The sequence below is a fragment of the Rhinoraja longicauda genome, chromosome 19, assembly GCF_053455715.1.
Source record: "Rhinoraja longicauda isolate Sanriku21f chromosome 19, sRhiLon1.1, whole genome shotgun sequence".
In the NCBI taxonomy this organism is placed as follows: domain Eukaryota; kingdom Metazoa; phylum Chordata; class Chondrichthyes; order Rajiformes; family Arhynchobatidae; genus Rhinoraja; species Rhinoraja longicauda.
Genome location: NC_135971.1, coordinates 23810196 through 23824569, shown reverse-complemented (window position 1 = coordinate 23824569; position 14374 = coordinate 23810196). Strand labels below are relative to the sequence as shown.

General features: G+C 46.5%; 1 protein-coding gene across 2 annotated transcripts in view; it reads right to left on the bottom strand.

Moving 5' to 3' along the window:
- Positions 1–739: 739 nt before the first annotated feature.
- The window catches only part of LOC144603199 (stonustoxin subunit beta-like), a 33478-nt gene continuing 19843 nt past the window's right edge, over positions 740–14374 (bottom strand). For both annotated transcript variants that reach the window (XM_078416384.1, XM_078416383.1), the window contains exons 2-3: positions 10783–10909; positions 740–7735 (exon numbers count right to left, since the gene is read on the bottom strand). In XM_078416384.1, coding sequence (XP_078272510.1) covers positions 4743–7735; positions 10783–10870 — 3081 coding nt within the window. In that variant the 5' untranslated portion in view covers positions 10871–10909 and the 3' untranslated portion in view covers positions 740–4742. The remainder of the gene's footprint in view (positions 7736–10782; positions 10910–14374) is intronic.

Genomic DNA, 14374 nt, shown 5'->3' with positions numbered 1-14374 from the left:
TTCTCACCCACCACTCTATCTCCAGGTCCCTCAGGTCGGCCGACTTGGGGCTACTCACTATCCCGCTGTCTAGGCTTAAGCTCAGGGGTGACCGCGCTTTTGCGGTTGCAGCTCCTAGACCGTGGAACAGCATCCCTCTCCCCATCAGAACTGCCCACTCCATCGACTCCTTTAAGTCCAGGCTCAAAACCTATTTGTACTCCCTAGCGTTTGAGGCCCTCTGAGGGGGCGCTGTGAACTGTTTATGTATGTGCTGTTATGTTTGGGTACCATTGTATGTTCGTTCTTAGTACCTGAACTGATGTACAGCACTTTGGTCAACGTGGGTTGTTTTTAAATGTGCTATACAAATAAAATTGACTTGACTTGACTTGAGTGTAGGCTAAACTTAGTGTGTTCGGGGAGCAGGGCCGAGTGTGTTCGCCTAACGGAGATTGCGTAGCAACACGCGTCCGTGACCAGGAGGTCGTCACTGGAACAGCGGGAGCATGTGGCTGCTGGCTAGGTGAGGTCACGTGGGGCGCGGGTGGCGGCGTCACATTTTTACACTTATTTCGGAGTTAGAAAGTTAGCACCCCGAGTAAGAAGGAACTGCAGATGCTGGTTTAAACCGAAGATAGACACAAAAAGCTGGTGTAACTCAGCGGGACAGGCAGCGTTTCTGGAGAGAAGGAATGGGTGACCTGCCGGGTCGAGACCCTTCGTCTGAAGAAGGATCTTGACCTGAAATGTCTCCCATTCCTTCTCTCCAGAGATGCTGCCTGTCCCGCTGAGTTACTCCAGCTTTTTGCGCCTATCTTAAGTACTGATAATGTTCCTTGTCTTGTTGAGTCATATTGTCTAACTAGTTCTCATCGAGCAAACAGCTAACAGTGTTCTTTCCTTTATCATCGTCACACTAGTATGAGTGTGCAGGGATCGCTGGTCGGCGTGAACTCGGTGGGACAAAGGGCCTGTTTCTGCGCTATATCTCTAAACTAAAGTCCAGAGCTGCTGTCTGACCAACTGAGTTACTCCAGCTTTTTGTGTCTATCTTTAGTGTAAACCAACATCTGCAGTTCCTTCCTAAATGTCAGTCATTGTGAATGAAGAAGGGTCTCGAACCCAGACATCATCTATCCATATTCTCCAGAGATGCTGCCTGATCTGCTGACTTACTCCAGTATTTTGTGTCCGTCTCCACGGATGCAGCCTGACCATGTTCTTCACAGATGCTGCCTGATCTGAGTTACTCCAGCATTTTGTGTCCTATGGGGAAAACCATCATCTGTAGTTCCTTGTTTCAATTCTTTAAATTGTCAGTCATTGGACTCGAGTGTCGCCCTCTCATCACTTAATGCCTTTAATATCCAGAAATTCCACAACTTCTATTGCAATTATGGTACAGTATGTTATTTGTCGCTTACTGAGGTATAGTGAGATAACTTTTTGGAGACAGAAATACAGCGCAGAAAGCCTTACAATTTTGAACAGAATTACCATACACCCTTGCGAAAAAAAAGCACCAAGACACACAACTACATAAAAGTTAACATAAACATCCACCACAGTGGATTCCACATTCCTCACTGTGACGGAAAGCAAAAAAAGTCCAATCTCCTTCTTTATTCCCCCGTGGTCGGGGCAGTCGAACCATCCGCAATCGGGGCGTTCGAAGCTCCCGCAGCTAGCGGTCGAAGCCCCGGCATCAGGGCAATCGTAATTCCCGTATCGGGGCGGTTGAAGCTTCTGCGGCTTGGAGTTCCCGAAGTCGATCTCTGACCAGAGACCGCGGGCTCCGTTATGTTAAGTCCGCGAGCACCCACGGTTGGAGTTCTGAGGTCGGCCCCTGGCAAAGGGATCGTGGGCTCCGCGATGCTAAAGTCCCGTAGGTGGTTGGAGCTTTCAAAATCGGTCTCCAGCAAAGGCCGCCAACTCCTCGATGTTAGAACTCAGTGCGGAAGGAGATACAATACGGAACAAAATCACATCCCAGTCAAGGTAAGAGATTAGAAAAAGTTCCCCCCAAACTCCCCCCCCCCCACATAAAACAAACTAAAGAAGACTAAAAACATCCCTTTAACACACATCATTAAAACACAAAGAAGGAAAAGACAGACTGTTGGCGAGGCAGCCATTGCTGGTGGATTCTTCCTATCTTCAGAAAGAATAATGTTTTGGTTCAGGTGAGATATAATTGTCAGGCTATCTATGTCTGCCATTTATCCTATTGGTTTTGGAAGAGAAAAGTTATTAATAATTGAATCAAAAGGGGGAAGTATGTAGAAGGAAAAGGGTATAAAATGGTATTAGAAGTATAGAGCGGAAATTAAAAATTGATTACAAGTGCAAAGAACAATACAAAGTAATACCAGCAGACAAGATTAAGAACAGGTCCAAAGCATTTTATGTTTATCCAGTGAAAGGATAAGACCCATTGGGGACCAATCTCTACGTGGAATCTCTATGTTTAGTTTTAATTTAGGGATACAGCATGGAAACAGGCCCTTCGGCCCACCGAGACCGCGCCGACTAACACTAGGGATACACACCAGGGATAATTTACATTTATACCAAGCCAGTTTGAGTTAACCTACAAACCTGTATGTCTTGGAGTGTGGGAGGAACCCAGAGATCCTGGAGAATGGAGGAATGGGTGATGTTTCGGGTCGAGACCCTTCTTCAGACTGAATAGATCATTGTCAGCTAGGGGAAGGTGACAACAAAACAAACAGACACCATGTAATCAGGGGGACGGTCAGACTGGTCATAGAACTGGGAGGGGGGGGGGGATGGAGAGAGGGAAAGCAAGGGTTACTTGAAGTTAGAGAAGTCAAAATTCATACCACTGGGTTGTAAGCTGCCCAAGCAAAATATGAAGTGCTGCTCCTCCAATTTGCAATGGGCTTCACTTTGACCTCTGCTCTGTATTTACTGAAGAGAAGGATATTGCATTTCTTGAACTTTAGAACATGTTACCATTAAAAAGGAAACATTAGATACCTTGGAGGAGATTTGCGATGGTTGTAGCCCAGGCTGCTATGGGAGGAGATTGCTTTGACCCTGGCTGAGATTCATACTGTTCACATTTAATGAGTGAAGTCCAAGAGGTCAGGAGGACAGCAATTTGAGAAGGGCAGCGGGAATAAACCAGGTAATTCCAGGGCTCTGAACCTAACGTCAGTCGTAGAGAAGATATGGGGAAGTAAAGCTGAGGCACAGGATTGCTGTACACTTGCACAGAGGCAATAGCTTGGTTTGGAGAACCAAGCTATTTCTAAAGGGCTAGAATACAAAAACAGGGATGTAATGCTGAAGCTCGAGAAGGCACTGGTCAGACCGCAATTGGAGTATTATGAGTTATTTTGGGCCTCGTATCTGAAGGATGTTCTGGCACTGGAGAGGGTCCAGGGGAGGTTTACGAGAATGATCCCAGGAATGAATCGGTTAACATATGATGAGCATTTGACGGCACTGGGCCGTTACTCGCTGGAGTTTAGAAGGATGAGGAGGCACTTAAACTTACCGAATCGTGAAAGGCTTGGATAGAGTAAATGTGGAGAGGATGTTTCCCCTAGTGGGAGAGTCTCGGACCAGAGGTCATAGCCTCAGAATTGAAGGATGTTCCTTTAAGAAGATGAGGAGGAATTTCTTTAGTCAGAGGGTGATGAATCTGTGGAATTCATTGCCACAGACGGTTGTGGAGGCCATGTCCGAATGGCCTAATTCTGCTCGTGAACTTATGAGGGGGGTGGAAGGAGAAGGTGGGGAGCTGGAACCAGAGGCAGCCTGTGTACTGATAAAACGGGCATTGTGACTCGGGTGAACTTACTGAAGGGTGGGACATAGATGTAGAATGGAACCTAGGGACGTGGATAGATCCTTGGAGCTGTCGAGAGGCGTGGGACTGGGAGGAGAAGCCACTGCAGGTGAATGGCCCCGAGCGGGAGGAGTAGCATGGTGAGGAAGGAGGCAGCATCGAGGAAGGAAGGTTTGGTGTGAACGGCTGTGGGAATGTGGGGGTGGCGAAGTACGAGGAATTAGAACGAGGGTTTGTTCTTCTCCGCATTTGGAAAACAGCTGGAATGTTTCTCAGTTACTTATTGGAAGAGAACCAATTCATCACGTTTGACATTTTTCGTGAAACCTTCCTCCAATTCATTCCCCTCCCGCCGCACCTGCCTTCGAATACTCTGGTGACAGTTTCTCATTGCTGGCGATTCTTTCTCAGAATTTCGCCTGCTTCACACCGGTCAGTGCCTGAATTTGCTCCATGAAACCTGGCTTCGCTTCCACTTTCTCAGCCTGAATCAGGAGGTCAGTGTTGGCAACAGGTTTGGTCTCCGGGCTATTTCTTCAAGTCATCTAATGCTCTGCGATAATTGTTGAGTCAGCTCCAGCTCTGTGTTCCCCACCTCAGCAAACCCCTGTTCAAGTGACGCTCAAGTGACTGCATGACTTTCTGCTGAGCCTTTTCATACGAGGTAGGCGGAAGTCCTCTTTTTTTTAATCATTTCATGGTCAAACCTGAACTGTTCAATTTTGTGATTGCTTAAGCCAAATTTCTGAGGACAGACTAAAGTTTCCCATCAATCCATCCAGCTCGGTACAGTTTTCGCTCATGGCCTGTTTCAATTTCTCTTCTTCTTGCAATATGGACAACAATGTTTGGATCTGAGTTTGAACGCCCCCCCACTACAATACAGCTTCCTGCTGCTTATGTTCCATCAGAACCTCTTCGGTCAAACGTAAGGTCCTTGTTTCTATTGTGCCCATTGAGCTGTGAAGAAGTTCTTCAGACTATTTTCTCCCATTTTCCAGAACATTGCAGCTTCTTCCCCGCTGTCATTGGATCTCCCCTCACCAGAGTTTCCAGAGGTTGGACGCTGGGCAAAAATGGCTGAATTGTTAAACTTGAAGTGTACTGGCATATCACTTTTGTCTTTGGGGTAGGGTACATTAGCTTTTTTAAAGGCTTCCAGAACAGGGGGACTACGTTCATCTGCAAATGTCACCATTAATTGGAAGTTCTCTGCAAAACCTTTGCTAGAACGAGAAAGAATGGTATCAAAGACAAATTTCTGTGTCTCAGTCAGACAAGGCAGGGAGGCTTGAACAACAAAACAGATGGCATCGATCTGATCACCATGTGGGAAAGTCAAGAACCTGGAGGTGTGAAAAATGATCTCTCGATCTCGCCAACACAGATGTTTGCTGCCGAATCCTGGCGTGTCAATGATAGTCAGAGAGTAATCAATCTTAAATCCTACCTGATGATGGAGATGGTAGATAGTGAACGTGTGGACCAGACTCTCATCCTGGGATTTTCCTGTCTCTTCCTGTATTAGCTGGTATCTGAAGTTGTCCTCCCATTTCACACCCAAGATGTAGTTGATCATCCCATTGATGAGGGTTGTCTTTCCTGACCCAGTTGCCCCCAGAATCATAATTGTCTTCATCTTGTGTGTTGTGGTGGGTTTTCCGTAGGAGCATTCCACAATGTGTTCATAGTTATTAAATTGCCCCTTCTGAATGGCAGACCGAATATGCTGGAGTAACTCATTGGTAAAGGCAGCATCTCTGGAGAGAAGGAATGGGTGACATTTCGGATTGAGACCCTCCTTCAGACTGAAGTTGAGCTTGTAAATGGAAGGGTTTCCCTTGGTTATTAATCGACCGTTGCTCTGAAATTTCAGGGCTTTTCCGGTTTGTACATTTTCTGTTTTTATTGAAACCTCCTCACTTGCGGTGCTGGAACCTGCTTCTCCACAATCAGCCGACACTCGGACTCTGTAGACTGTGTCGGATTTCAGTCCCTCTAAATGATGGTAGCATTTTGTGTCTGTTGTCTGAACTTGCTCCCATAATCCACCCTCCGTGTTGGACGTGACTGATGGTTCTTCTCTATATTCAATCCTGTACTGATTGATTTCAACATCAGCTCCAATCTGACTCGGTCCATCCCAGGACAGTGTTGGGTTGGGTGACTGATCCTGGAAGACCGGTTTACCAGGTGGATTTGTCGGCCGGGTGGAGACCTTGTAGGTCTCACTGGTCTTGCTGACCCCAAACTTGGTCACGGCTCTGTATTGGAAGTGATATTCCTGGTGTGGCTCCAACCCAGATATTGTGAAGGAGTGGGATGTGTCAGGTGTATCTAGTATTGTCCATTTCTCCTGCTGGCTACCTCGATACTCTACCTTGTAGCCCACAATCTCATCAGAACCACATGTGGGTGGGTCTAACTGCAGCGTCGCACTGTCGTGTGTTGTCCCGCTAACCGCAGGTATCTTGAGCTGAGATGGGGGTTCAAAGCAGCTGCTCCTCACAATCCCTCCCCCATACAGGTAAATAGAGGCACCCACATTACCGTCATCCCGCGTGGATCCAACAAGGAATTTTACTTTTTCGTCCCCACTGTTGGCTGTGGCAAAATCCAGGAACAATTTGGACCGTTCCTTCAACTTCTCAGTTATGGACAATGACTGAAACCAGCGCTCGCTGTGTTGTGGTGTACAGGCTCTGCCAGCAGGAGGTGACATCTGCATTTTCTCTGCTGTGAGAGATTGGAGGTACTTGATTGCCTCGGTCAGGTAGAAATCCTCCTGATGCAGTGTTGTGAATGTGAAGCAGACCACGTACTCTGTTGCTGGATCCATCAACACTTCCTGCAACTCTCTCCTTGATTTCACAACAGGTATGTCTTTCAATATCCTGAGGCAAAGTCCCACGACCATCATCTCCCATTCCTTGTCATCCAGCCATGCGGTCAGTGCTTGGTGTTTCAATGGTGACTGCTCCATGTTCCTCAGTATGTCCCCCAGCAACCCTTCCTCCTTCCCTCCGCCCCGAATGGACGGCAAAACTCTGGCTAAGGTCCCTTGGAAAACCAGTTTGTATTCCAGACACATCTCTCGGAATTGAAGTATCCCGTGCCTGATCTTGGGAAACTGAGTGGCGATGCTGTCTTTCATCAGGTCATTGCATCTCATCACGGCCTCACTGAGCTGTTCCAAGACACCCTGGCAGCGACTCACCAATCCCACGCTGATCTCCCTCACCATCTGAGCAGCTTTTGAGTCGAGCTTTTCGAGAGGATAGAGCCAAACTGTGTAGGGCACTGCATGCTCTCCATCTGGGCCCAGGAGGTTTGGGAGGGTGGTATAGATATTCATGGCATCTCGGAAGGTGGTGGGATTGTTCTTCAGCGAGAAGTCCCCGTAAAAGGTGCAGCTAAGCTTCTCGGCGTGAGAACTCTGTTCGTCTGTCATTTGTAGTGAGGCCGCTCCCTCAATCGCAATCTTAGGGAGAATATTAATCATTACCTCTATGTTACCCTGAATATCCTGTGTGTTCTCTGCTGAAGACGTCATTTGGTCAAACACAAAGAAGGCCTGGGCCCCGTACAGCACTGCTGTAATGACATGGGTGGCGGAGCCCTCATCAAACACAGTCGGGTAGGTAATATTCTGTCTCCCTAATTGACTCATCGTCAGTTGTTCAAACCTGGTTGTCGCTTTGTACTGAAGGGTAACTCGTGCTTGCTGCTTTGATTCCTTCGTATCGTTGAGATACTTTGCCGACCCTTTCACCTCCACTAACCCACCCAGGAAACTCGCTTTCAGTGATGCTGACACATTGAGGGCAGTGGCTTTCTTTTCCATGGAGTCTGACGAAATGATGTGAATCTCAGTGCTGGGCTGGTCACGACGGTCAAGGTTGCTCTGCAGTGTCTTCAAGTCCCACAGGGTGATGCCTACAGGATAAAGAAAAAGCGATCAACACTGTAAACTTGTGGGAAGCCTGAATATTGTCCAGGACCTGCTGCTCTGCTGAGGCTAGCACCTCAACTGTGATCTCTTGGATAGATCTCATCAACTTGCCATGAGATGTATCCACTGTTAACCACACAAAGACATTCTCTCCCAGAATATTATAACCTAGAATTTTACTGCCAGAATAACTGATTGTTGCAACCATGTACTTCTCATTGGTGAATACGGACTGCTTCTATTTTTTCTAACTCCATGAACAGTTTTTAGTTTAATGGGCCCTAATCTTTATCTGGTTACTCTCCTGTCCTTAATAATAACCTAACATTCTTTGGCATTTTCCGTAACCTTGTCTCCCAGTAATACTTTGAATCCCCCTCCCCCCACTTTGCTTTCCTGATTACTTTTTCAAGTTCATCCCAAGCTACATTTTGAATGCTCCAGAGGGAGATCCTCCCTCAACAATGTTTAAGTTCTCTAGTTTTTAAGAATTCTATGTTTAAGTTCCACCAGGTGGCGCCATACGATGGCAACCTCGCCAACAGTCGGTCTCGTCCTTTTTGTTGTTTTTAGTCTGTTGTTAAATGTATGTTTTAGTAATTTTTAGTTTTGCATTATGTGAGAGGGGGGGGGGGGGGGGGGGTGGGTTGGGGGAAACTTTTTAAAAATCTCTATCCTCGACGGAGATGCGACTTTTCCGTTTCGTATCTCTGACTGCAATGCGGCCTAACATCGTGGAGCTGGCGGTCCCTTTACTGTGGATCGACTTCGGGAGCTCCAAATGCGGGAGCCTGCGGACTTAATGTCATGGAGCTTGCAATCCCTTTGTCAGGGATCGACTTCGGGAGGTCGAACTGCGGGAGCCTGCGGACGTAACATCGTGGAGCTCGCAGTCCCTTGGCTAGGGATCGACTTTAGGAGCACCAACCGCAGGAGCTTCGATCTCATTCGACTACGGATCGTTTGACTGCCCTAACCGCGGGAGAAAAGGAGGGAAGAAGATAATACGCTATTGCCTTCCATCACAGTGCGCTGTGGTGGATGTTTATGTTGATTTTTTGTAGTTGTGTGTCTTGTTGCTTTTTATTTTTGATGTGACTGTATGGTAAATCAAAATCCTTGTATGTTTTTACATACTTGGCTAATAAGTTAATAATAATTACAATTCCTATCGTACAATCTCCTATATCCAGTATCAACATTGACTTCTCTAACTTCCCATAGTACCTGCTTTCCCTTTCTATCCCCTCCCCCTTCCCAGTCCTCCCACTAGTCTTCCTGTCTCCTACTACATCCTATCTTTATCCCGCCCCATCCCCTGACATCAGTCTGAAGAAGGGTGTCGACCCGAAACGTCACCCATTCCTTTTCTCCAGAGATGCTGCCTGACCTGCTGAGTTACTCTAGCTTTTTGTGTCTACCTTCATTACACCTTGATATCCTGTGTCTAGTGGAATTGGTATTGTTACCTTTCCACTTCATGGGAACACTTTGCCCTGAATGACTCCCATTTGGCAGAAGTCCACGAACCTGCAGGTAGCTGCTTCCGGTCTACGTTATGCCAGGTGATGCCGAAAAAATAGGTTCATAGTCATATAGCCAGAGGTTGGCCCTTCAGCCCAACTCGGCCTGACCAACGTACCCCACCCAAGCTAGTCTCAGTGTAAATGCAGTTACAGCTACCTCTTCTGGTAACTTGTTCCATGTACCCACCACCCTCTGTGAAAAAGTTGCCCCTCAGGTTCCTATTAAATCTTACCCCTTCATAGAAACACAGAAAATACTTGCAGGAGGAGGCCATCAGGCCCTTCGAGCCAGCCATTCATTGTGATCATGGCTGATCATCCACAATCAGTAACCTGTGCCTGCCTTCTCTCCATATCCCTTGATTCCATTAGCCCCTAGAGCTCTATCTAACTCTCTTTTAAATTCATCCAGTGAATTGGCCTCCACTGCCCTCTGTGGCAGAGTATTCTACAAATTCACAACTCTGGGTGAAAATATTTCTTCTCACCTCAGTATTAAATGACCTCCCCTTTATTCTTTGACTGTGGCCCCTGGTTCTAGACTCCCCCAACATTCGGAACATTTTTCCTGCATCTAGCTTGTCCAGTCCTTTTATAATTTTATACGTCTCTATAAGATCCCCTCTCATCCTTCTAAACTCCAGTGAATACAAGCCCAGTCTTTCCAATCTTTCCTTAAATGATAGTCCCGCCATCCCGGGGATTAACCTCGTGAACCTATGCTGCTCTACCTCAATTACAAGGATGTTCTTCCTCAAATTAGGAGACCAAAACTGCACACAATACTCCAGATGTGGTCTCACCTATACAACTGCAGAAGGACCTCTTTGCTCCTATACTCAAATCCTCTCGTTAAGAATCCCCTTACACGTTAAACTTATATCCTCTGGTTCTTGATTCTCCTACTTTGCATCTATGCATTCATCCTATCTGTTCCAATGATTTTATACACGTCTATAAGACTACCCCTCAGACTCAAAGCCTGCCCGACCTCTCCCCATAACACAGGCCCTCAGGTCCTGGCAACAACGTCGTAAATTTTTTCTGCACTCTTCCCAGCCTAATGACATCCTTCCTGTAGCAGGGTGACCAAAGCTGAACATTAGACTCTAAATGTGGTCTCACGAACGTATTGTACAAGTGTAACAATGTCCTAACTCCTATACTCAATACCCTGGTTGATGAAAATGAATGGACCAAAAACCATCTTGACCACCTTGATGCCAGTTTCAGGGCACGGTGTACTGCTAGATCTCCACTCTTCAACACTGCCCAGAGCTCTCCCATTCACTGTGTAGGTTCTGCCCTGGGTTGACTTCCCAAAATGCAACAAGTTGCAATGATATAAAAATCTGCCTTCCTGTTTAACCTAATTCCCACACCATCCTTATCCCATTGCCAAGCTGCACTGAAACTAAGAGTTGTGGTCACCAACGTGAGATTGGTCACCTGAGCCCGTGGCTCTGCATTGACCACCTCTGATTCATGTGATCTCATTCCAGTACCTGGGATCAGACTGTCTGATCGGCAGTCGTACAGCATTCCCAACTGGAAAGGGCGACCCAGAGCGGACAGTTGCAAGAGATCACACATCACTCAACCAGAAGTGGAGACTCAGGAAATGTCAGTGATCTGAAACAGAGAGTGGAATGAAACATGACAAGCCGAATCCAGTCAGCACACTCCGGAGGTAGATATCTGAAAGACAGCTCACAATCAGTAAAACTTCAATAATCCAGTGCCCGCACACTTATTAGTTCACTAAATCCTCTGTGTCTGCAGATCTTTGGTTAGGCTGCATTTGGAGTATTGTGTGCAGTTCTGGTCACGCCAATACAGTAAAAATGTGGATGCTTTAGGGGAGGTGCAGAGAAGGTTTACCTGAATAATAGACGCAGAAAACTGGAGTAACTCAGCGGGTCAGACAGCATCTCTGGAGAAAAGGAATAGGTGAGGTTTCGGGTCCGTCTTCAGACTGAGAGTCAGGGGAAAGGGAAACCAGAGATATAGATGATGATATAGTACAAATGAATGAAAGATATGCAAAAAAGTAAAGGAAACAGGCCATTGTCAGCTGTGGGCCAGATGAAAATGATTTTCAGACGAGTTCCCACCCAAGCCACCCCCTCCCCAGGTACCTTCCCCTGCAACCGCAGGAGATGCAACACCTGTCCCTGTACCTCCTCCCTTGACTCTGTCCAGGGACCCCGACAGTCCTTTCAGGTTCACTTGCACCTCCTCCAACCTCATCTACTGTGTCCATCGTTCCTGGTGTGGACTCTTATACATCGGCGAGATCAAACGTAGACTGGGCGATCATTTCGCTGAACACCTTCGCTTAGTCCACCTGATCCTACCTGATCTCCCCGTTGCTAAACACTTTAACTCCCCTTCCAATTCCCGCACCGATCTTTCTGTCGGCCTCCTCCATTATCAGAGTGAGGCCAAACATTACTTGGAGGAACAACACCTCATCTTTCGCTTGGGCAGTTTACATCCCAGTGGTATGAGTATTGATTTCTCTAACTTCAAGTAACCCTTGCACCCCCTCTCTCTCCGTCCCTCCCCCATCCTAGTCGTTGTACTAGTTTCACTGTCGCCCTGGTGAGTTACATTCCCTGTAACTCGTTTTCATCTAGCCCACAGCTAGCAGTGAACTGTTTCCTTTATCATTATAACTTTTTTGCAGATCTTCAATTAATTTGTACCATATCTCTCCCTATCACCTTCTATTTCTCTCGTTTCCCTTTCCTCAGACTCTGTCTGAAGAAGGGTCTCAACCCGAAACGTCCTCTATTCCCATTCTCCAAAGATGCTGTTTGACTCACGGAGTTACTCCAGCTTTTTGTGTCTATCTTCGGTTTAAACCAGCATCTGCAGTTCCTTCCTACGCATTTTACCAGAATAATGCCTAGATGTGGGGTAATTTTCTACACAGAGAGAGATTACGCAGACTTAGATTGTTTTTTTCAGGAACACCAGAGGTGAAGGGGAGGCAGGATAGAAGTATATAAAATTATAAGATTATAAAATAATTATCATAAAATGATTAAAAATATAATTATAGTAGGGTAAGACAATCAGAAGCTATTTCGAAGAATGGAAATATCAAATACTAGAGGGCATGGCTGTAAGGTGAGGGGGCAAAGTTTAAAGGGACCTGTAAATAAGTTTTATTACACAGTGGTTGCCTGGAATGCATTGCCGGGGTGAGGGTGGAGGCAGATACAATACTGGCGTTTGAGACTTTTAGATATGCACATGGATATGGATTATGTGCAGGCAGATAAGAGTTGGTCTTGGCATTATGTTTGGGCACAGACATTGTGGGCCAAAGGGCCTGTTGCTGTGCTGTACTGTTCTATGTTCTATCTGTCCACTCACGAGACCCATCTACACCATAGGGTCTGGACTGTGGATGGGAGTGCGGACAGAGCCAAAGTCACTTGAATATAAATACCTGATTTGATGTAGGAAGTGTGTTGGGTATTAGTGCTTCTTTGCCAGGCTCCTTAACTCTTTATTCACAGTTCCTGTCCCACTGACCAGAATGCCTTCTCAAACTGCATGCCCAACAAAGGTAGGTACAATGAAATCAATAGTTCTCTATTTACATCATTCTATCTGTGTCTTTATACACGATGGGATCAGTTATGCTGACCCTATTACAGTGAGATGGGCATCTCGTGCAATGAACCTTCTTGTACATTTGGAACAACAGTGCAAGAGACTCTCCAGCTGATCTTGTCCCTGAGATCCATCCGTTGCCCCTGACCTCCGGACTTCCCTTCCAGTTCCTCCCACACACCAGCTGGTATTGCATCTCCTCGGGTCCAGTCCCTCCCAGTTACCCACTGAAGTGGTATTCTGCCCGAAACAACTTCCCCGTCCTCCTTACAAACTGCCGTCCTTTCTCCAGCCTCACTTCCCTCTCATGACCCCGGGTGATGTAATGCTGAGGCTCTACAAGGCGCTGGTCAGGCCGCATCTGGAGCACATTTGGGCCCCATATCTGAGGGAGGATGTGCTGGCTCTGGAGAGGGTCCAGAGGAGATTTACAAGTAGTATTCCAGGAATGTGTGGGTAGCATATGATGAGCGTTTGACAGCAATGGGCCTCTACTCACTGGAGTTTAGAAGGTTGAGGGGGGGCCTCATTGGAACTTACAGAATAACGAAAGGCCTGGATAGAGTGGATGTGGAAATGATTGGTGGGAGAGTCTAGGACCAGAGGTCATAGCCTCAGAATTAAAGGGCGCTCTTTTAGAAAGGAGGTGAGGAGGAACTTCTTTAGTCAGGGGGTAGTTAACCCGTGGAACTCATTGCCATAAAGGGCTGTGGAGGCCATATTGGATATTTTTAAGGCAGAGATAGACACATTCCTGATTAGAACGAGTGTCAAGGGTGATGGGAACGCAGAAAAATGGGATTAGGAGGCAGAGATCTGCCATGATTGAATGGCAGAGTGGACTCGATGGACTGAATGGCTTAATTTTACTCCTATAACTTGTGAAATAGTTGTCCCAAAACTACATGTTCCCCTCACACAAAGTCTCTCTGAACCTTCCTGACCAGGTTTCGATGTCAGTCACAGAATCGAAACTCACCAGATTCCTCTCACCCAAGTGCATAATGACAACACTTCCCCATATTAAATTCCATTTGTCCATCTGAAAGAGTCTAAGTACTTACAAAAGAAACAGGTCACAAAATGGTTGCCGGCTTCTTCTTGGACATTGTAAATTGCTTAGCTAAGCAGAAAAAGATAAAGCTGTGTCTAACCTAGAGAAGTACAGCATGTACTTTTACGGTGGGAAAAAACTGGCCTTTAGTTGGCTTTGCTAAAAAAATAAGAAGAATAAGCTGAGATTGCTTTATTTCTAAAAAAAACCCTGACTTACTGATGACTTCTTAATACCTTATATGGACATGGTATTATTTCTTTCTCTACCTTGTTATGGACATGATGTGAGTGGTGCCACCTCATTCACTGATAAGAAAAAGATATAACTAGACCGTTTTGTCCTTTGTTTCGGGGAGTGGGACACGAGCTGAGCTTGGGTATCTGAAGCCACCCGGTGCTGACCTCCCCACTCCT